Source organism: Urocampus carinirostris, chromosome 5, assembly GCF_059441175.1.
Source record: "Urocampus carinirostris isolate Australia breed hairy pipefish chromosome 5, RoL_Ucar_1.0, whole genome shotgun sequence".
In the NCBI taxonomy this organism is placed as follows: Eukaryota; Metazoa; Chordata; class Actinopteri; order Syngnathiformes; family Syngnathidae; genus Urocampus; species Urocampus carinirostris.
The window spans coordinates 3569421-3592068 of record NC_142353.1 but is presented as its reverse complement, the minus strand read 5'-3'; the positions used below and the strand labels follow the sequence as shown (position 1 = coordinate 3592068).

The following is a 22648-nucleotide window of genomic DNA, read 5'->3' as shown; positions in this document are numbered from 1 at the left end:
CCCACCGATATTACGGATTCATGTCTTACTAATTAATTTATTTTTACATTATTTATTGATGTTTATTTTTTCTCTTACTTTGTTATGCATTAAAAACATATATATATTTTTGCTTATTTTATTATATTTTACCATTAGGATTTGCGAAATAATACACATCACCCCTTCACACCAGGGGTCTCAAATTCAATTTACCTGAGGGCTGCCGGAGCTAAGGTTAGGGTTGGGCTAAACAGAGTTTTCCACAAAAAAAAGTTTGAGGAAAAGGTTTTCAAATAACATTTTTCTCTGATTGTATTAAAAAACAAAATAAATAATACTTTTTTTTTAATTCATAGAAAGACATTTCAGCAATAACATAATCCATAATCAGCTGGGACTGCACCTAAAGGGACAGAGTGTATTATTCAGTGTCTCCTAGTGGTAAAAGAATCATTAAAAAACAATATTTTGATTGTAATATTTCTGTAGTATTTGTTTTCTAATATTTCTGTCGTAATATTTCTGAAGCAGTATAAAAATAATACAAATAGAAAATAATTATCAATATTTGAATACCTTTTATCCATGAAGCCCATGAACTGAAATTTATTCATTTGAATTTCTAAAATATCACTCGTGCGCAACTCGTGTTTCTACTATGTTGTAACTGTGTTATTTCCAGGTGAATTGTAAAAAATAGTGTTAACAAGACTCAGCCAACCAATTAAAAACATCTTATTTTTACTAGAATATCATAAAGGCCGAGAACTGGTCAACTATTTTTAAAACAGGCCTGCGGGCACCACGGCTGTCCTCCAAGGGGACACTGGTGCTTGCGGGCACCAAGTTGAAGACCTCTGATGTCGTTTTAATCATTTGTAATTCTGATTTGTGCCTCACCAAACAGGATCTTTACCTAAGTTACTGATTTGGGGTATTTGTTCTCAATTCATCCAGGGCAATCTCTGAATGTCTCCTACAATGCATCTTTTATAGGTGCGACTTCTACTGCAGAGCGACTTATGGCCGAAAAAACAAGAATGCATCATTGTTTTCCCCAGAAGTTGCGCCGCCTCAGTGCACTCAAATATTGCGAATGTTGTCGCAGGTATGGATGTGTTGAACTTTATTTTGATTAGTCTAGAAGAAAAGGCAACAAACGACATATACCAAAATAACTCAGCACTACAGGAAGGAAGATTAGTCCATGAGCCATCCCCAGCAGTGTGATGACCAAGTTGAGGCGGAAAAAGAAGATCTGGATGAGCTGAGCCTTGGCAAAAGCCAAAACAAGGATGCCGGGCAGGTTTGTCATTGCAACACCAGCAAACACCTTTGGTATTCAAAGCAAGCCCTTTCAGGTAAGGATGCAATCACGAATGTCTTCATGTCAAATGTGTAAGCAGCTTACCGCACTGCCCATGTTGGCGGTCGCCTCTTTTGCTCGTTCCACACGCGAGGCCTTTGTGCTGAGAGCAAATGACCTGGTCATGTGGGACACAAACTCCACAGAAATGCCCACCGCCTGCAGAAAAAGCAGAAATCAAGAAATGACCAAAATGAATCGATAACCAGTGTCAAGAACAATGCCTTTATAAAATAACGCTGTTGCGTCACGCCGTCATATTTCCAGCAACGGGGTCATCTAACTTATTACTTTATTCCGTCCGCCGTTACAACGCTGTTATTGTTGAGGACGGTCAAAAGTGGTGCGTTACTTTGGCTGCAGAACACCAACTCTGAGTTGTTTACGTCACATATTTTGGGATAATGTAACTGTTAAGATTTGTCAATTTCATAGCGCTCGTACTCGTGAAATTGCGGTAAGACGTTTTCTATTGAGTGACGTCATTACGCACGCACTATATTTCGTTTTGCTGAGTGTTGATTGCCATGTTGGATTGGATGAAGCCGTGATCTTGTTTGCTTGCTGTTAAGAATAAATATTCCTAAAGGCTGAACCAAAATGTCCTGCTTATCTTCTCACGCATGAGAAAACTGCACACTCTATCATATCCTTAACAGTAACTACCATAAAGTTAGATAGCGAATATGAATACACTATCTAAAGCTCCGAAAAAAAAGGCAAGTTGGTAAATGCAACCGACACGTGTCATTTGTGAACAAAACGGCTTCGTGAGCCAGCTCTTGGAAGTGGGAACCGGCTAGCCACCAATCGAGAGCCTTTAAGACCCTATTTTTCTCTTGTGATTGGTCGAAATACTTTTTCTATTGAGTGTTAAAAAAAAGTTAAAATTATTATTTAGTATTTTATCTTTTTCTTTGTAGCTTTCTAAATTTTATGTTTCCTGGGTTTTCCAGTGTTAACTTTTAAGTGTTAACTTTGCTTTATGTTCTCCCTTTTTAAGTCATTTATAATAATACATAATAAATGGTAACGGATTAAACAACAAAAACAACCCAAAGACCCATTTGGTAGCAGAAGGAGCCAGCTCTTTTTAGTGAGCCAAGCCAAAAAATTCGGTTCTCTGAAAGGTGTCGGAATTCCCATCTCTACAAAGAACCATTTGAATTAGATGTAATTTATTGAACTCACATATTGTTTACTGCCAATTGTTATTCTTTTATATTGTTGACTGTTTACTTTTGCTGCACTTTAGGTGTAGGACAAACCAATTATTACGCCCCCCCCCCAGCACGGTGCACCTTTCAATTTATTTTTTGGCTCGGCACTGTTTCCAGTGTTTCTCAGGAATGTGTTTCATGATTAGCGCTTTAAAAATGTACAGTTTATTCTTGTATTTTGTAGTTTATTTGTTGTTGCACTGAAAAGTCAATATTTTTAATACACATTTTGTTGTGTCATGTGGGATTCCAGTTAGAAGTTGCTTGGTATAAATAAGTTTGAGTGAGTTCACGGCAAAATAATAAACAAATGTTATTATAAGTTATTAGGATAAAAGTTTTTTCTTAAACGTATCAATTTATTCTGTACAGAATATTACTTTATTAGTAGTAATATTCTGAACAGATCTGTCATTTTTACTGCTTTTTTTCTTCTTTTGTAATATCTATTTTATTTCTTCTTCTTTTGTTTTTCCCGCTAGCTTTTCAATTCGTTTTTTTGTAATTGCCTAAGACACACCACAGAAAGTGGAGTCCCGACGAACCACGTGGGTAAGGGATCAGTGAACTGTGAATGCATACCGTAACCAGGTTGATGAGAGCGACTGCATTGTAATGGATATCCCACAGTGTCATCACCCCAACGGTGTCCACTGTGATCATGATGATGGTGATAAGGTTTAACAGGCCCGAGCGCAAATCCAAGCCCAGAAGAAGACAGCACACCACGAATGTCGGCAGAAGACACAGCGATATGTTAAAGAGGCCCTCTGAGACAATGGTCAGGTACTGCTCGTAGAAAACGTTGGTCACTCTGTGGGGGGAGGACACAGGTATCCTTTTTTACTCAACTTGTCGGTTCACAAACTAAGGATATAGATGATAGCCCTATTTTTAGACCAATACCAGGGCAATTATTTTGCTTTTAGTGGTAGATGAGGATTGTTTTTTTTTCTCTCATCTGAGTTTTTCCTTGCCCACATAGAGGATTCAGATCAGGGGATGTTGTAATTGCGGCCAGTGAAACCCTTTGAGACATTTTATGATTGACAGCTATGCAAATAAATATGATTTGACTACAATAAAAAAAAATTAAAAGGATATATTTCTGGCTTGTGAATACCAAACAGAGATGTGTCCTTCACAAAGCGTCGACAAAATGGCTCAACTCTGGTTTTGTTTTGTTTTGTTTTTAGGAAATGGCGTGGTTCGAAAAGAACGAAACCCTGGGTGAGTGGAAAATTCCCGAAATTCCAACTTCACCCTTGACCTGCTGCAACTGGATCTTGTTGTTTGCAGGTGCTTTGATAAAATCCAGGGCTAGACTCAAGGCCTCTCCCCCACAGCAAACCAGGTATCACTTGCAACGATGTAGAGACTGTATAACGACGAAATAGATGAATGAAAACATCAAGTGAATATATTAAGAAATGTTTGAGTAAATAGTTATCAAAATAATGATGGGATTATCAAAATGCATTAAAAGGTTATGAGAGTGAGGAACAAAGTCATACACTGATGACTACATATACAATGACACATTTCCATATTCTAACCGTAGACATTGATACAAATACCGAAAAATCACAATGAATTCTGAAATTGCATGGAACTTTTTCTTAGCCTTCCACTTTCCAGTACCTATTCCTAATCGCTACTGTTACAAACACATGATAATGAAGATCGTATACAGATAAACAAAGCTGCACTTTCATATTCCTTGACTTAAATAACACGGCTATATTACAGCTGCTTGATATACCCAAAAATGAAAAGTTTGCAATCATTCTGGACGGTTATGTTTTTAATCGTTTTACATGTTCTCTTTTAGAAAAATGCGTAAACCCTCCCAAATAAGTTCACGTAAAAACTTTTTTTCAAACAATATTTTTTTTTACATTTTTTTCAAAATAAGTAGATTGTGCGAAAAAAATATCAACTATCTGTAAAGACATCTTGCAAATGAAACAAATCAGCGTCTCATCACTTGCAAAATAGTTGCCACCAGCTTTGAGTAGTTTAAATGAATCATTTAAATACATTTTCACATTGCTGATTTTTGAATTAGCAAATTAATCAGAATAATTTGATAATTACCTATACCTGCAATTGTTCACGCAATCATTGTTTATTTCATTTACAAGTCTCCAAGGACTTTCTAACAAATGTACCCCCAATAGTTTTAATGTGGCATTTTAATTCATATTATTTTCTGCAATCAGCCTGTTTCTATCAATTTCATATCAATATCGATAAGTTTATTCTGTTTTAAATATTGGACACCTTCAAAAGAAATTGCATAGGATGCCAGTTCTTTATTGTAAATATTATTTTGCACTGTTTGCTAGTTTCACTATTATTGACTGTTCACATCATTGCCAACTACACCCTTTTGGACATATCTGCTTTTTTTTTTTTAACCCCAAGAGATTTTATTTTTAAAAAAGGGCTCAGGGAAGGGGTTTTCCGAAAAAGTTGGGATTTCTTATCTGATGTTGGGGTCTTCTCCTGTTCTCTTTGCAAGTTCATAATCTATTGATACCTTCTCTCCTTATTTTCAGTGTCTTCTAAAGTATAAACTTAACAAACACCCATTGTGTAGGTATAGTTTGTCCATGTACACTTGAAAACAAACGTAACAATTCATTAACTTAAACTGATTGAATTAGATCCAAATATAGTGTTTCTACTAGTACTGGACCACGTTTTTGGAAGCTTTGACCATGAAGTTGAACCTGACATAATCCACTTCTTTGCACCAAACGGTGCGAAGATCAAGTGTTCTCACGTATAAGGGAAGACTTCAAAATCAGGTGAGGTTCCACTAATATTCTTCATGTCCTTGGTGATGCTGTCGGCTAGCTCCCTGGCCCTCACGAGAGCCGCAGTGAACTCCTGAGAGTTGGTCAAAGGCGTGTGGTAAGCCATGAAGCGACTGGCTGCATGCACAACCAGAAAATCGCTGTTATGCTTATGCTAAATCTCTTTTTTTGGAAACCTTTTTTTTTTGCCATTGATCAAACTTCTCACCGATAATTTCTCCGCTTTCATCTCTCACCACGGCTGTGTCGTATGCTCCCAAACCTCTATATGGGGAAATAATGGACAGGTATCAAGTTGTGACACATTTGTGTACCATATTATCACGACCATAAGGCGCACCGTGTGAAAAGGCCCATTCTCTCTAGCTGTTTCTGTATTTAACACTACTCAGGGCGCACCCAAACTATAGGGCATGGGTGCTCTCTACTTACGGCCGCGTTACAACAATACAAACAAGCATAAAAGTGTGCGTATTTAAAAATACATGTGTCGTCTTCCGCTTGTGGGAAACTTGTCGCTTACACATGGGAGAAGGCATAAAAGTTAAGAGATTGCATACAAGTCGCATTTAGTTGCAATTGTAAACGATCTAAAGGGGCGACTTATTATCAGGCGGGCCGAATATCTGCACCGATATTGCCGATTATTTAAGTCACAGATGCAGCCGCCCCGCGCCTTATGATTGGATAAGCGACTGGGGGCGGAGCCACTAAAGCAGTAACATGAGCGCAATTTAAGTGGGTTGTATTGATATTTTCATTTATTTATTGTAAAAAAATCAGAGAACTATTTAAGTTTTTATGCACCTTTATACAAGTTGCTGCTTTTATGTACCTTTATACAATTTTTTCCCCTTTACTGTTACTTTTTAATTTAAGATTAGTCATGTTAGTTGTGTCAATGTTGTAATTTATTTACTGTAAAAGGTTTCAGAGAGCTAAGTTTTATTTACATTTATAACAACTCTTCTTTGATTTGTTTTTAATTTTGAAAAATTTAATACGGTAAGGTTTTACAGCAAACGAATATTGGCTCTAAATATCTGGTATTGTCCTGCTCTTGATAGTAATAATCTGTATCGCCCCCCCCAAAAAACATATCGGTCGATCCCTAGAACGATCCCACAAAATCATTGGATTTCACCCCAAAGTGTTGTAACTCTTGATTAGGCCAAGGCTCAAACCTGGAATCTCCCAGTCTTGGGTTGCAGGCGCTGAGACCGCCAAACTGGTCTACGTACGCTGCTCTGCGATAGGGCGCGCCGCACAATTTGAAGAAAATCTGAGACCTATGTGTTCGCCTTATGGTTGTGAAATACGGAATATGTGATGTTGTGAAAAAGACACACCCACCCTTTGGGACAAAGCAGGCCGGGCCTGTTGCCCAAAAAGTTTGGAAGGAAGCGGTGGAATTGTTCCATGGTGGGCCGCAGGACACCGCTGGGGGGTTTGGCTACACACTTTCGTCCGCACAAAAAAGGAGCTAGCATGAAATGAAAGCAGAACAGTCTATTAGATGTAACACAAGAAAATATCTGATCTTTTACACCGGCGATGGGCGCACTACCCCCCAGGGGCCACGTCCGGCCCTTCAGGCTTTGTAATCCGGCCCGCCATAAGTAATATGATAATAACTCAGTAATCCCTCGCTGTAGCGCGGTTTACTTTCCGGGGTTTTGATAATTCACTGATTTTCATCGTGAATTGTGTTGTTCAGCGGACAACACATAGCGAATGCTATCACGGACAGGCTGTGGAGGTTTGTGTGTGTGTGTGTGTGTGTGTGTGTGCGCGACTGTAATTGGCTGGTGTGTGCTTTTAGTCAAACAGCTGGACGGGGACACAAATCAATGTGTCCACCCAAAACAAACTGCGAAGCACAGTGACCCTATTTTTATAGCTCATTATATTGAAAAGAAATATATCAATTAAAACGGACTCTGAGAAAAGTCAGGCGTGCAAAGAAATGCTGATTACTAGCGGGGGTTCCGTGGATTGTTATCGGGTCCAGGAGAGCAATATCGGGGCTGTAGGTCCAGCCTACTACTGCGGCTAAGTGACAACTCCCACAAGTCACCCCTGCCGAACCTGTAGCTCACCAACGCCAGATCCATTACACAGAAAACGGATGACCTGGAGCTACAACTCATGGTAAACTTCTACATTTGTGACTTAATGACTTAATAGTCACAGAGAACTAGCTCAACACGAGGATGCCTGATGTTAGCTTTCAGCTAAGCGTCTGTTCTCTTCATCGCGTTCTTACAATGAAAGGAGAAGTCCTGCTGTTTATTTGTATTATTGTAAAACATAGTTTCAACTCCAAATCTGTGTTTTGTGTTGTAGATTTGTAGGTCTAAAGTTGTTATTTTGTTACAGTCGGTATATTAAATGTTACACATATCCAATAAAAAAAGTTTCAACTTTGTGGTTGACTACTGCAGGACTTTTTGGGAATACAACCCTGGGGAAAAACAAGGTAATACTGTATATTAGAGGTAAAAAAATCCAGCCCGCCACGACCAGGCCCGCATGTATAAAAGTCTGAACTAGCCTGAGCCCAATCGTTGAACTTGATTTGAGGGGTCGGGCTCCAAGTAAACCTGAAGCCTCACTTCTGCGACGCGCGTTTCCGTCACCGAAATGGGCGTTGTAAAGCTGAAATGTGTGCTTCGGCTGAAGTATGCACAGCGCGGAAATGCAGTGCCGACATGCAGCGCCGAAGAGCAAACTTCGGCACAGTGTTACCCAGGTAAAAGTACAGTTACTTCAAATAATGTAACTCAAGTAGAGGTCAAAAGTAGTCATCCAAATAATTACTTGGATATGCATGCTGTACAGATCTTACACGAAGGGAGAGAAGCCCGGCCCGACACAATGATTGACATTTTATGTCCGAACTCGGCCGAAACTCGGGCTGAATATAGTTTAAAAAGGGAAAATAATGTATTACTTTGCTTTAATTCTGAGGCTTTCATGTGGGGGAACAATCCCCTACCCTAGAAAGACACAAGATGATCATTGTACCGAACCCAAGCACCTTTGCTGCCCAGTGGTAGTGTGAGTGCAATTGATTGGCCTCTGAGTATGAAACGGATGCCTAGTATGAAACACTTTGGAGTCAAGCAGTTAAGGGATCCCTGTACAGTGTTTTAAACCCAATTTAATCAAGCGCTCTATTTACAGATAAAACAGTTCAGGTGCCCAGGGAACCGTGCTTGGTCATTGAGATCTTAAAATAATAAAAAAAAAGTATTGGTTGACTAATTCTATTTAACCCTATTTTTAATAATTAACATGGTAATAACGTAGTAAAAACGTAGTAATATCATGATAAGTTGTTATTTTAGAAATTTGAAAAATAAGTTGAGATTCATGTGCTTCATGGACCAAAAAAAATATTTTCAACTATTGATAATTATTTTAAGAAATTAGTTAAGAGAGTAGAATGAGAATCTGTGTATTAAACATGTTTATGTATTCATCTTTTTATTACTTTACATAAAATATAACAAAAAAAATTCAATTTATGAGTTTTATAAAGCAAATGAGCAAAAAATGTGCATTTTTTAACTAGCTATCGTTATACTTTTTTAGCCATTTAGTAAGCTATCAAGCTAGCTTTTTAGCTATTTAGCACTGTATTTGGCTAGCTTTTTAGGCTTTTAGCAAGCAATCTACCTAGCTTTTTACATTTTTTGCTAGTTATTTAGTTATTGCTTGACCTTGTTTGCTAGTTGTCAAGCTGAATTTCGGTCTTCTTTCTACCCATCTATCTAGCTTTGTTTTTAGCTTTCTATCCATCTGTCCAGAAAGCTTTTTGCTATTTTAGCCAGCTATCTAGTTAACCTGTTAGCTTTGTAGCTAGATATCTTCCTACTTCTCTAGCAATTTAGCAAACTATATAGCGAGCTTCTTGCAAGCCATCTAGTTTTGTTTTAGTTTTCTATCTGGCTTTTTAGATGGCTTTTTACTCATTTAGCTAAATATGTATTTCGCTTTTAGTTTTTATGTACCCGTTTAGCTTTCCAGCTAACTTTTAAACTACTTTTTTATCTGTTTAGCAAGCCATCCAGCTAAGTTGTTATTCTAGAAATTCATCTCAAACTGGGTGCCCTTTGCGCTAATTACTAACAAAAAGTAGCTCTCTTCTCTTGAAAAAAGGTTGGAAACCCCTGACCTACATTATCTTTTTTTTTCGTGTATTGCCAAGGTATCGGATTAAAAACTGCTTTGGTAGATACAAAAAAATTGAATGAATCTTTTTTTTCTCTTGGCCCTTCTGCCATTTTTTTTAGCCCAATGCAGCCGCCAAACAAAAGGTTTACCCACCCCTGCTTTTACACAATGGTATTAACAGCAGTACCGGTACTTACATTTGTCCGCAGAACAGAACTTTCCTGTATTTGGACCAATGCTGTAAAGTCGACAACATCTGGATCCCGGGTTCAGCCAATCAATGAAATCATCTACCCAGGAGTTTGCAGGGATGCCAATGTAAGATCTACAGGACACACAATGACATAGAATACATTTACTCAAGTCTAGGTCACTGCATGGTGCGTTTATATGCAGGGAATATTCGGATTGTGATCGAAATTCGGGTTTTTTGGACCCATCAGGATTATTCATTTTCATGACTAATGACAAGAGTAATCCCAGTATAGAGGGCATTTGGGAATAACCCGAGTGGAAGGCGCAAAGCCTGAGCAACATTATTACGCCAATAGACCATGCCGCATTAAATTTTACATGAAATAAAAATCGATTTCATTTATGTCACACCCACACCTATGTCTCGTGTGCTCACACGTTGTGTTCATATGATGCGCGCCAGAAGCCAGGGCTTACACTATACGTCGATAGATACTACTGTGTCGTTTTCACCATAAAGGCAAAATAAAAATGCGGGAGAAAAATTAACCAGTTCCCGTAAGGCTCGTTCAGCAAGATGTCCAATTAACGTGTATAATTCGTTTCTGTATTACAAGACTAAGGTTCATTGTGGCACTAAAGAAGAAAAAATAACAGCTGAAAGAAATGAGCATGCACTAAAGTGAACGGTGAACTCAATTTTAAAAACATAGTTATCAACACTATCCAGAAAATTATTGGTTGCTCTCTGCACAATCTAGTGGACATGCTTGCAATACTGTAAAAGAGCCAACATTATTAAAAAAAAGACTCCTCTCTCCCTTCCAGACCATGTCTTTGAGCTGTTGCCCTTTAGTAGGCGCTAAAACATGGACTAACAGGCTTAGAGACCATTTTTTTCCGAAGCCATTACTGCCCTAAACAAGCGCACAAAACTGTGAAAAATATTTTGCCTGTATTGAAAATGGATATCGTGTAGAAAAAATTGGATTTATTTTGTTGTGAAATGTTATTGCACTATATTTCATTGCAGTATTATTACGATGTACTTAGAAGCTCCAAGTACTACCTTGTAAATAATTTTGCCTATTTATTCTGACATTCTTTTATCATTTTTTTTCTCTTTGAGTCTTTATTATGCGTTTATCCTGGAGTGCCACGTCTAATCTTGTTGTAAAAAACGCCAACTACCTTGTGAACAATGATGATAAAGACAATTCCAATTCTAAAAAAATATATACAGTAACAAGTACTCCAGTTTTGTATCTGACTATTAGCAGTCGTATCAAGAGCACATTTTGATTTCTGAGGCCTTACAAAACTCGTTTACCGGGGATATTCTGATCTTAGTCCAAATATTTCCTAAACATAAAAAATATGCTATAAAATAGACCTAAGACAGTGACAGGTGACCTTTATCAGCCGCAGAACGGATCACGTAACGGACATTTTGGCTATCAGATCAGATTGTGAGGACGCAAAGGCGCTACCATGATATCAGCAGGTTCAAGGATGTGTCAGGTGAAAGAATATCACTCAAGGCATGCAAACATCTACTTCGCAGCGTGTTGCATTCATGGACCCTATTGACTGTGAACGGCAACTCACAGTTCGGGGTGATTCGCGGCGTACTGAATCTTCTGAGTCATTGAGAACTGGTCGCAGCCCACGCTGGAACATATGGCATTCATGCCCTCTTCAGTGTTAAAATTGAAGCCTCGTTTTGTTACAAAATAAACTGGGACTCCCACTTCTAGATACTTGTATAAATACTGGAAATAAGTCAGCATGTATGAACCCTGCAATGAAAGCAAAGACATTTATGAGGCATCCAAAGCAGGGAAAAACTACAATACAGTGGTACCTCTTTATACGAGCTCAATTTTATAAGTTTTTTTTTTTTTTTTTTTTTTTATTTATTTAAATGATTTCAAATTTTCTACAGTGTACAACAATTTTCTAAATGGGAAAGGAAAATAATTTTGACCGAAAAAGACTCATCTTGTCTTGCCCATTTCGGCTCTAATCTGGATTGTCTCGCTCACTGGTAGCATACGACCTCATCGTAGATTACTGCTATTAATGCAGTATTGTATATAGTTGCTTGGAGTAAATAGGCGCCGTGTTGTGTTTGTAAAGAGCATTATCACTTAATAAGGAGGATTTGCAATCATTAATAAGGGGAGCATTTGCCAGAGGTTGACAGGCATGAGCTCAGGAGACTGTTGATGCCACGTAAGCACGTACTGTACATTAAATTGAATGAATACACAACATTTACATTTTACAGAACAACTTATTTTGCTTATAGTGGTTTGCATGTGCAAACTGGATGAGTGTATGCCGCCTGTAATCGTTTACAAGGGGTGAGTGGTCTCAAGAGGTAGCCTCTGGGACTGCTCGTGACCTGGATTTTCTTTTGTACAGCAAGCAACATTTCGGTGGCAAATAAAACTACCGAAATTCTCGCATTTAGAGGTGCTCGTAAAAGAGGCACGACTGTACTGGATTGCACTGACCTTGGGCATAGCCAATTCTTGATCCAGACCCACTGTGACATTGAACATGAGGTACACAGAGCCACTGAACATGAAGAGGAACACTAAGATCTGGAAAGAATCTCAGAGTAAAATACTGTTTCGACATAATGAACTTACAACGAAAAAATATGATCTTGAGGGTTCGTACCACAATCAATCTCACGTAACGGTTTAGCAAAACGGGGGCGTAATAGTTCCTCATAAGTGGCAACAGAAAGCCTTCATTGGGTTTTTCAGATTTCTTGGTCGCTACGGTAACGCAGCAGAACAGCTCACAGCGGTTTTTGTCCTGACGCTGGGCGTCCAGTGATAAAAGTGCCACGAAGGCCGTCATCTGGAGGGCAAAGTCCATGAGTACGGCCAGGGCGGCATACAAGGCGAAGGTCTTCACTGCCGGCATAGTGGACAGGGCCCCTTGCAGAGAATCAGAAAATGCTGCAAAATTAGGTGGACTGGCTTAAACGAATGGAAGCATGGAAGAATTTAATCATTTGGGTGGACAGATCGGTCCAAATTTTGATATTATCAATACTGAGCAAGTACTTGGATCAAATTAATGACACCGTCCTGGGATCGATACTGTTCTTAGCATTCTAGCTAGCGCAATAATAATGTTGTTGGTTAATTGTAAGATTACATACTTCAAATGGAGTCAATTGTGTTTACACTTATTTTCACTGCTGACTTCTTTTCAAAATATTTTGTAATGGAAGGTATTTTAGTTGTCTTGTTGGACTATTTATATTTATTATTCATACTTTTAAAGGGACAGTGTGTATTAATTGACCACCAGATGTCAGTGTACTGTGTAGTGCAACAGAAAATGATGATAAACAGCACAAGGAAGAATACCAACTACTGAGACTCAAAGTGACTAAAATTCACACTGTTTCTTTTAGTTTTTTTGGCCAGCCTTTTAGAGGTATTTGGGTACCCGCAGCAGAAAGATGGTAGACATTGTTGTCAGCTCCCTCTTAATGAGGCCTATGTTATGCCGAATATGCACAAATTTCTTGACCTACGAGTATTCCAAAAATATTTTGCTTACAATTTAAACTAATTTAGTTTTTTATTTAATGAATTATTTTTTTACTGCCAGGAGACACAAAATAATACACGCTGTCCCTTTGAAGTTTGAATTTAATTATATTTATAGTTATTTAATAAAAATAAAAAAAATAGAAAACATTTTTGTGACTACATTTATTTACATTTCTCTTTTTTTGCTGTGGAATCTTAAAAAGCTTCATAAAAAAACAAGTTATGAAATATCAACTCAAGTCATGTTTATTTGTATAGCCCTTAAATAAGTCTCAAAGAGCAGCACATACTATTACAGACTACAGGCCTCTTTGTACTTATACCGTTTTTATGCTGCACTTACAAAAACAAACAAAAATAAATCTGCGGAGATAAGCACTCTCCAGCACTCCCCCACTCCTCCAGCACTGGATAAACACAATATTAATAATATTATGATACCCAAAAAGAAGGGAAAAAAATCTGCCAATTGGGTATTTTTTGCACCATGTATAGCAAAAAAGGCATTGACAATTTACGATGCACGACAGAGTTTGAAATACCAATGTTAAAATATTTTTCTGCATCAAGCATGCTCTACAAGTGCTTATGATGAGTACAAATAGCCCTGACCTTTCTTGCAGTTCAGTTTCGGTTTCTGGCAGTAACCCTTTATAAAGAGAAGCTGCAGTCTTCAGGAAAAAAATTGACAGCCTCTGAATGTATCTTTCTTTGCTGGTGTCAAGGGAACGTTTCTGTTTTTATGAACCTGATCTTTTTCTGCAATATTTGTTTTTGAGAAATGTTTGTAATGGTCCTTACCTAAAAAGAAGCAGACAGACTCAGAGATACTGCACAAGAGCATGCTGGGAGCAACACTTCCAAGCACACGACCAATCTGCTGTTCTCTTGTCTCTCCATGTTTCCGCATGTCTCTCTGAATTAAAAAAGTTTTAAAAAGAATAAATGCACTTTAAAAAATAACGCATACCGTAAATTCTGGACAACAGAGCGCACATAGTTGAAGACAAAACTCAATTTTGTCTTAGTACAAGCCTCACCGAATTTTAAGCCGCAGGCCTAGGTCATGTGTCATTTGAGATGGCGAAAAGTGAGTCCATATTTACTATTGCCCAAAAAGAAAACGAGAATGAGAGCTGAGTCACGCAAACTCTTTTTTTGTCATTGGAGGCCGCTGCGGTAATGGACCAAATTGCGTTTGCTTGTCATCGTTCCTCGAAGATCAAAGAAACTCCAGCGACCTAACAATGACGGTGATGATACGAAAAGAAGCGTGGCTTTTTTGATAACCTTTACTGCTGTTGAATTTGGATGTATAGATACAGGAGTTGATTTGTGGGTGCAAACGTCAAAATATTATAAGTATGTTGAAAACATTGAATAAAGTACCTACGGTAAAACCCCCCATTTCTCAAAGAAATGCTTGCAGATGTCCCCACGGTGATTTGTATGCATATTTGTATGCTCTTCGTTTTCTTAAGTATTACTAGGCTATTAACCCAGAAAGATATTGCAGTGAGAAAAAAAGGAACAATCTGCACTGTATTTAAAGCCACAATGTTTCAAATATAGGAAAAAAGTAGCGGCTTGAAGTCCAGAATTTACGGTAACAGAAATATGACCAAGGCAAACAAATACCTGATACTCCAGAACAAAGATGAAGATGTTGTCGGCTCCCACAGCAAGCACCAGGAAGGGCACCACCTGTAAGATGACCAACGAGGACGGAACTCCTATCCACGAATAGAAGCCCATGGAGGCCAGCACAGACCAGGCCACCACCAAAATCCCACCCAGACCCACAAGAAACTTGGAGTCCACCTTTGGCAAGCATGTAAAAATGAAAATGATGGGCAAATTGCTCTGAAATCTCCGTTAGCAGTAATCATCAGCAATGCCATGTTGAAGTCTTACCAGGATGCGTCTCCATGAAGAATATTCCCCCAAAGCCACAGCGATATAAACAAAGATGACAGCGTAACTGATCATGAAGATGGGGATGTCCTCTGCGGTTGTCCGATTAATCTCATCCTCCAAAGACCTCTGGGGAAAAAATGAAAATTTGGACTAAATTAATTCACAAGCCGTTGAGCCACAAGATTTTGAGCACACCTCTGCCATGTATGCAAATGTGAAGTTGTTGTTTGGGTTTTTCTGGTAGTCTTGAACGATTTTCAGATACTCTTTCTCCCACTGCATAGCCACTTTGTACTTGACGTTGTTCCGCGGATAGTTGTTGAGAGAGAAAGTCAAAATGAGGGCCTCCGCGTTGGTGTACTCGTCACCTGAGGCAAAACAGGTTACAATTCACACTTCGACAAAGGGTGTCCAAACCTTTCAGAAATCGTGCCAGATTTGGTAAGGTGAAAATGTGTGAGGGGCGACTATTCAGCCTGGCATTCTATGACGATGTTTAATAAATACACCCTCTGTGAAAGGTTTTGTGCTTGGAGATCAGCATTGCAACCTTGTGGCTCGCCTTTGTAGCATTTTCCTTTTACTTGCAGTGTCTAGTGAAAAAGCGCTGATGTTCCGTAAAAAACAGATTCCAGTTGCTTCACCTTTTCACAGTGTTCGTTTTCATTTAGCTTTTTGTAGTCAGCATGTTTAGTTTGGCTGTGCCTATTGATGTTCTATTCTTTGAAAACAGCCAGTGTCTTGACAAATTAGGCAGAAACAGTTGTTTCGGCTTTTGATGAAAAAATGCCCGAATTTCCACTTGTACAGGATGTGGTGGCCCTTACCGTCAACTTTTCTTTTTTTATTTACAATCGCCATGTCGGAAGTGGGGTGGGCTAAAATGATAACAAAAACCCAAGGGAAAGATGGCTAAAGGGCTACTGCCATCATCTCATAAAATGGTGACATTTTTTTTTTGGTACAAATGTATTTCCTACTCTGCCAACATTACATATTATAAGCTTAATGACAAAGACTATTGGTCAAAAGTAACACAATTTGGGTGAAGTAATGTTCACTTGGGTTCATGCTGCTCAATTATTTTCTTGCCACGCCCCCCTCAGAAGAAGAAATCCTCTCGTTTCCCCCCCAAGAAGTCTTTCCCCTCTTTCGGGTTGATTCTTTTTCAGGGAATCACTTGAGGGTCTGCTCTTCTTCGTACCCACACTTCATACTCAATGCTTATACTCTGTGCTGTATACACCACATGGAGGTTAAGTGTAAACAAAACAATGCCAATAAGAGCACCACTGCTCCTTAGTGTAGTGGAGCTGCTATTGTACTTAATTCTTTGCAAAGTTTAAAGAAAAAAACGTCAAACGTGCCCGCGCACCCCATGGGGGTCCGCCCCACTATTTGAAAACCACTGGGTTCATGTGATCCAACTTTTTTCACAAGCTTTTTGCACAAACAAACCACACATGAAACCAAAATGGTTTTCTTTAAATCCAGCCCCAAAATAATTTGTGTAATTTGTTTTTAACAAATACAATTGGGTCATTTTGTTTTAAACCCTCCCCAAAATCTATTCTCTTTTTAAAAGAACACTGTGTGTTATTTGACCAGAATATGTCACTGTATTGTGAAGTGCTACTGAAAATGGGTGCTCCAAAGCACAAGGAAGATTATGCTTATTATTCCAATCAATATCTTTTGTTTTTGTTTTTTTTTTTGTTTTTTTTATGAATGAAGGCACTAGGAGGCGCTAAATATTACAAAATGCCCTTTAACATTTTCTTTTTGATAATATACAATATTTTCACTTGATTTACTGATGATACTAATATGAGCCTAATTATCTTGCTACTGGGAGTACAATAGTTGTTTTTTTTGCTGTGTTTAAAGTGACCTACGAAATTTACAAAAATGCCATTCACTTTTAGTAGAATTGACCTTTTCGTTTAAAATATCAAAAACTACATTTTATGCTAAAATATAGGTTATTAGTTTCAAACATACAAAAAAAATGTGTTGTATTTGTATAAAACAAGCCAATGTCAATTTTAATATACACAAAAATATACGGAACGAAAAGTCCTTTACAGGACGGAGAGTCTTTGAGCCTTTGATAGCTGCGGAAAGTTCTGGGTAAAGTTCCCTTTTCAGCAATAAAAAAATGGGAAAGGATTGTGCACATAAAAAAATTCGACCTCAGACTACTCCCTTTAGTCACATGTTTAAGTATTGCATTATCATATTGTACAGCTCTTTGTGGGAAAATGGTTTATCGTTTTCTCTTGTAATATAATGATTGATGTTGGGGTTTTTTTGGGACGGTGTCTAAATAAAGCCACAAATAAATAAAGTATGTTACAAAAGCAAAGGACATAACGTCATCGGCACAAAATTAAGAATAGTATGAAGAAGTGATGTAATGCATATTGTATGATGTGAATATGTACATGAACAAAGTTGGCCTTCTCTAAATGTTGGAACAAAACAGTTTTCCCCAGTGATTTACGATCCTGTATTATTATTGATGCACACACGCCGCTGTCCATCAATGACATGATCCAGCTCATCTCTGAAAAGCGGGATGGCACTTGACACAGAAAAAGAACAGCTACCTGATGATAAAAGTGCAGTGTCGGAGTCTGATCAGGAGGCTTCTCCTGCTACTGGTAACCATGGGGAACCAGTACTATTTGTTTCATGTGGGGGAGCAACCCCCTATTCATAAAAGAGCCAGGCTGTACTTACCCAAGACACACCACAGGAAGTTGTGCCACTACAACACTGGTGGTTAAATGATACGTGAACGTGGCTTACAAGTTTTAGTATTTTTAAGATTTAACAAAACATTCCCCTCCAAATTGAACAACTTTTAAGCTCCACTTGAAGACTCACCCTTGTAGCCACCAACTGCCAGGAAGGGAAAGACGGGTGCACCATAGTCAGCCATACAGCTTAGTCCTAAATCAGTGATGTCCTTGAAAGACAATGGCGAGCTGGACAAAAGAACGGACAAACGTCTTTTAGAGCAGGGGTCTGAAACTCAATTGAGTTGGGGGCTGCTGAAGTTAGGATCCAGTTGAGGATGGGCCAAATGGGGGTTTCCACAAATATGGTGCGGATAAAAACATTTTGCTGTTCTTAAAGGGATGGTGATTTATATTTGTCCACTAGATGTCGCTGTAATGTGTCCAAGTAAGCCTACAAACAACGAAGACTGAATGTGAGCAAAAAAACATTTTTTTAAAGAAATAAAAAAATAGGGAAGGATAATAAGAATAAGAATAAGAATAAGAAGAATAAGAATACGAAGAGTAAGAATAAGAATAAGAATAAGAATAAGAATAAGAAGAATAAGAATACGAAGAGTAAGAATAAGAATAAGAAGAAGAAGAAGAAGAAGAAGAAGAAGAAGAATAAGAAGAATAAGAAGAAGAAGAAGAAGAAGAAGAAAAAAAAAGCCAAAAAAGGAAAACAGGAATTTAAAAAAAGGAAAGGAAGAAATTAATATGAAAATAGACAAAAACGGGGGGAAAAAATATATTTTCCTCACTTTTTATTTACATTTTTTTTTCTCCATTTGATTTTTTTCATTTTTATTTTTTCTAGAGTATTACTATTTCTTTTTTTATCTTTTCTTCCCTTTGTCCTTTTTTCATACCATTTTTCTTGATTCATTTTCTTATTCCTCTTCTTTTCAAAAGTAACAAGGTGCAATTTGGTCACTTTAATCCTCCGTATTTTGTCTTTTTCCTTAGTGCTTTTAGCACTCGTTTTCGGTGGCATGACGGAATACAGCGACATTTTGTGGGAAAATAATACACACTGTCGCTTTAACTTCAATAATAATGTGGGGACCTCAAACTATCATCCTAGGGGCGGCGAGTTTGAGACCCCTGTTTTATAAAATGTTAACCAATTTTTGGTCTATTTTCTAGAGTGTGGGCGCTTACTTGAGGCAGTAAATGAGGTGATCCCGCCAGTCCACTTCTTTGGTCTCGCCGAGCTCAGTCATGTTAACTTTGGCATTGATGTTTTCCAAACTGTTCTGGAAGTATTGCGGCAGACTGTTGACCGCGCAGTCGGTCAAGGTGGAGTTGTTTGGGTTCAGCGGCGCAAAACACACGTCCTTCAGACTGGCTGTGCGATTCAGGTCCTCCGACCAGAACTCAATATTCTAGGAAATATTTAATAGTCAGCACAGAATAAGGATTTGACCCACTGTAACCCCTGTTAAAAAGCAAGTTGGAAATGCATAAAAGGAGAATTTTGTATTGAAATAAAGTATTGTATTCGATTTGATGGAAAAACGTACTGTAGTAAATGTCTCGTCTTATAACTAAATTATCAAATGAAATAAAAGATTTAAATTAGCGAACAATCATTTGTTATTCCCTGTTTCAATAAAGTTTTATTTAAAAAAAAAACATCATGGACATAGCAAGAACAGACAGCACCTCATTTGTCATTGCTTTCTGTGGGCAGAACACACATGCCAGCGTAGACGACAGGCAGAACCTCCGATTGTTATAGCAAATGTCAGCAACTAATTGCGTGGAATTGGAAAAGAAAAATCTATCTTTGTTTACAAAGGACAAAAAACCCAAACTAAACGAATTTTGGCCCGAAGTCTTTTCTTCCCGGGAAATTCCTCCTTTCTTTGGACGATTAAAAATCTTGGGGAATTCTAGTGGCAAGCTATATCAGACCAGAATCCAAGAAGGATCTGATTCATCATAGAGTTTCACATTAAGGTTGCGGTAAGGAGTGGATTATTCCTTTGCCCTTGACTTGTAGACTGCTGAACTTTGAGAATGAACATGTGCTCATAGCACATACCCATGGATTTGTAATTCCCTGAATTTGAAAACATTGGAATTGAATTTTCTTTACTAATTTGATGAACTTTCATGTCATATATTTGAATTGCCATTTACATTTGAAGTGTATTAATGTGTGACTTTGATCTCTGACACAAAAACAGAATTTGGTTGATTCTAAAATATTACCGATACGCAAAAAGTACATTTTGCAACTAATATGGGTTAATCAACCGTAAAATTAGAGACTAATGGTCATTAAATCAAGATAGAAGTAAAACAAGGTTAGTTATCCTATATCAACAAAATTAAGGAATCTCATCTAACACCGTAAAGCAAATAAGTGTTCTTTTTCTGTAATTCATGTTAAATGTTGTCTAGTGTTTTTTCAATTGTTCATTAAATTGTTGGGTTTTGTTCCGATTATTTTTGACTCTGGTGTTTCCTCTTTGAATTTAGTAGATTTTTCTTCATTCTGCCTAACAGCATAGGTGCTTCTGCATACCTGTATTTTTTTCTGGAGAAGCAACATTTCGATGACGAGTTCCTTGGAGACAAGGCCGCTAAAGTTCTGCCGACCGAAAAGCAGCGAGTCATAAAGGTAGCCTTCTCTGCCCGGCGCTGTCAAAATCAGCTGGTTGGTCCTGAAGAAAGGCCCGAAATGCTTGTCGTGAAACTCCTTCTCTTGACGGGCTCGGCTGCTTGGAGACGACCAGAGCTCCACCGGGTCAGTGGTTAGCTCGATATGTATCAGGCCGGCGGCAAATGCCGCCACCACCATGGCTGATACCAACAGCACCTTGGATTGATGGAGTAAAAAAGTCAGAAAATGAAGATAAAGGAAAAATCTACATTTCTGAACCAGAAGGTGTGGACGTAAAATTCAAATTCTGTACAATGAACTAATCCAGGTGTCGGGAACCTATGGCTCGGAAACCATATATGAAATAGAATGTATGCAATTAGTTAATTGGTTTTAAGTTCGGAGCTGATTGTCACACACGCAAAGCCGATACTATGTAGTCTGTTTGGTCCATCTTATAGAGGGTACATTTTTTTACTCAATTGCACACAGGGCCAAAACTCAAACCGCACTTTTAGTCGCGGGCCGAACAGGATAAATATTTATTAAATACACAAAAACTTCAATTTTTTTTCAAACATAAATATACATTCTAAACAGTCAAGTCATGTTTTTTATATGGCCCTTAATCACAAGAAGTCTCAAAGGGCTGCACAGACGACAGATTATTGCAAACTACAGACTATCATTACACCATCCCCTGATCTAAAACCTACAAGAGGGCAAGTAAAAACTCAAACCTCAACATTTGCGATCTTATTGACCGTGTTCTCTGGTCCATAAGGTGAACCGGATTATAAGGTGCACTTTTGAATTTTGAAGTTTTTATGTGCGCCATATAGTCTGAAAAATACGGTGATGTGTTTTCATGAAATTATGTTCTGTTTAAAAATACAGGGATTAAAAGCCTAACATTTTTGGTTTGTCCGATTCATCGAATGATAAAATATTGTTTTGTTGAAAGCTTGTAGCCCTAATATTATAAAATGGTATTAAAATTGATTAGCAAGAAGCTAGACCTAAATCTGTTTTAAAAAAAAAGGTGTGACACAAGACAATGCACATATTTAAAACCTACATGAGGGTAAGGAAAAACATTATTCTAGAATAAACAAACTTAAACAAATAAATTGAAAAAAGAATTGCTCTCCATAAAAATTATCTCCTGTCAAAACTACAAAATCAAAATCTAAAACAAGCGTGAAAATAAAAATAAATACAATCTGTGCTTTTCACTTTGGGAGGTTGCTTTGGTGAAAACATATGGCCGGTCCTCATATTCTTCTTTAACTCTTCAACTTTATGTATTTTCTGCTCTGCATTCAGTTTATTCAGCTTACTCTGATGTTTGGTCTTGTAGTGCTGTTTTACATTAAATTCCTTAATTAGGGCCACATAAGCTCCACAGAGAAGACTTACGGGGTTTAGCGGCAATGTCAGTTAACAAATATTCAGCCTCTCCTTGGTTTTGAAAGGCTCTGTTTTCTGAATCAACTTTTTGCTCGGCCATTGAGGCTGTTTTATGACCTGCAGCTAAAAACAAACGTTTACAATAGTAGAAAAACATGCCATGACTTATATATACTGTAATTCTAAGAAAATTTATAATTTGGAATTTTCAGATGTGTCTAGAACACATGTTAATAATCCTACATGGGTGATGTACTGTGTAAGTATTTATTTTAACTATAATACTTTTGAATACTGTATTACTACATAATATATATATATATATATTTTTTTGGGAAGGATTTACTAATTGTAAAATGGTGACCAGAAAGGACCAGCAAGAACCACTGATTTAAAATAAGGCCAGTACCCGTACCTGTTATCGGTCCTCCTAACCCATCAGTTCTTTAAACTTGGGCAATCAGTGAGTTGAAAGACAAGAAATTATAGAGTGTCCCATAAAGATGTGTATTCTTTAAATATTAATAAACAACTATTGTAATAAATATACATATTTCCCTGTACTAACTTATATGAGCA

The 22648-nt window shown here is 37.8% G+C and overlaps 1 protein-coding gene and 1 long non-coding RNA gene across 4 annotated transcripts in view; one reads left to right on the top strand and one right to left on the bottom strand.

Annotated features, from left to right (window-relative positions):
• npc1l1 (NPC1-like 1) overlaps positions 1-22648 on the bottom strand; it is a 30600-nt gene that overhangs the window by 1675 nt on the left and 6277 nt on the right. For both annotated transcript variants that reach the window (XM_088335365.1, XM_088335367.1), the window contains exons 4-20: positions 20582-20875; positions 19210-19433; positions 18152-18252; positions 15458-15630; positions 15260-15388; positions 14984-15166; positions 14147-14261; positions 12453-12718; positions 12284-12373; positions 11373-11563; positions 9767-9894; positions 6744-6873; positions 5599-5654; positions 5357-5507; positions 3151-3382; positions 1394-1507; positions 1153-1315 (exon numbers count right to left, since the gene is read on the bottom strand). In XM_088335365.1, coding sequence (XP_088191491.1) covers positions 1153-1315; positions 1394-1507; positions 3151-3382; positions 5357-5507; positions 5599-5654; positions 6744-6873; positions 9767-9894; positions 11373-11563; positions 12284-12373; positions 12453-12718; positions 14147-14261; positions 14984-15166; positions 15260-15388; positions 15458-15630; positions 18152-18252; positions 19210-19433; positions 20582-20875 — 2740 coding nt within the window. The remainder of the gene's footprint in view (positions 1-1152; positions 1316-1393; positions 1508-3150; positions 3383-5356; positions 5508-5598; positions 5655-6743; positions 6874-9766; positions 9895-11372; positions 11564-12283; positions 12374-12452; positions 12719-14146; positions 14262-14983; positions 15167-15259; positions 15389-15457; positions 15631-18151; positions 18253-19209; positions 19434-20581; positions 20876-22648) is intronic.
• On the top strand, positions 1107-20881 carry LOC148365001 (uncharacterized). Of its 2 annotated transcripts, XR_015850460.1 has the most exons (8): positions 1107-1343; positions 3051-3120; positions 3199-3354; positions 3765-3798; positions 3868-3922; positions 9779-9887; positions 19195-20016; positions 20563-20881. It is a non-coding gene; the product is annotated as an uncharacterized LOC148365001 (long non-coding RNA). The 2 variants fall into 2 exon arrangements; XR_015850461.1 differs by lacking the exons at positions 19195-20016; positions 20563-20881 and adding an exon at positions 12542-13321.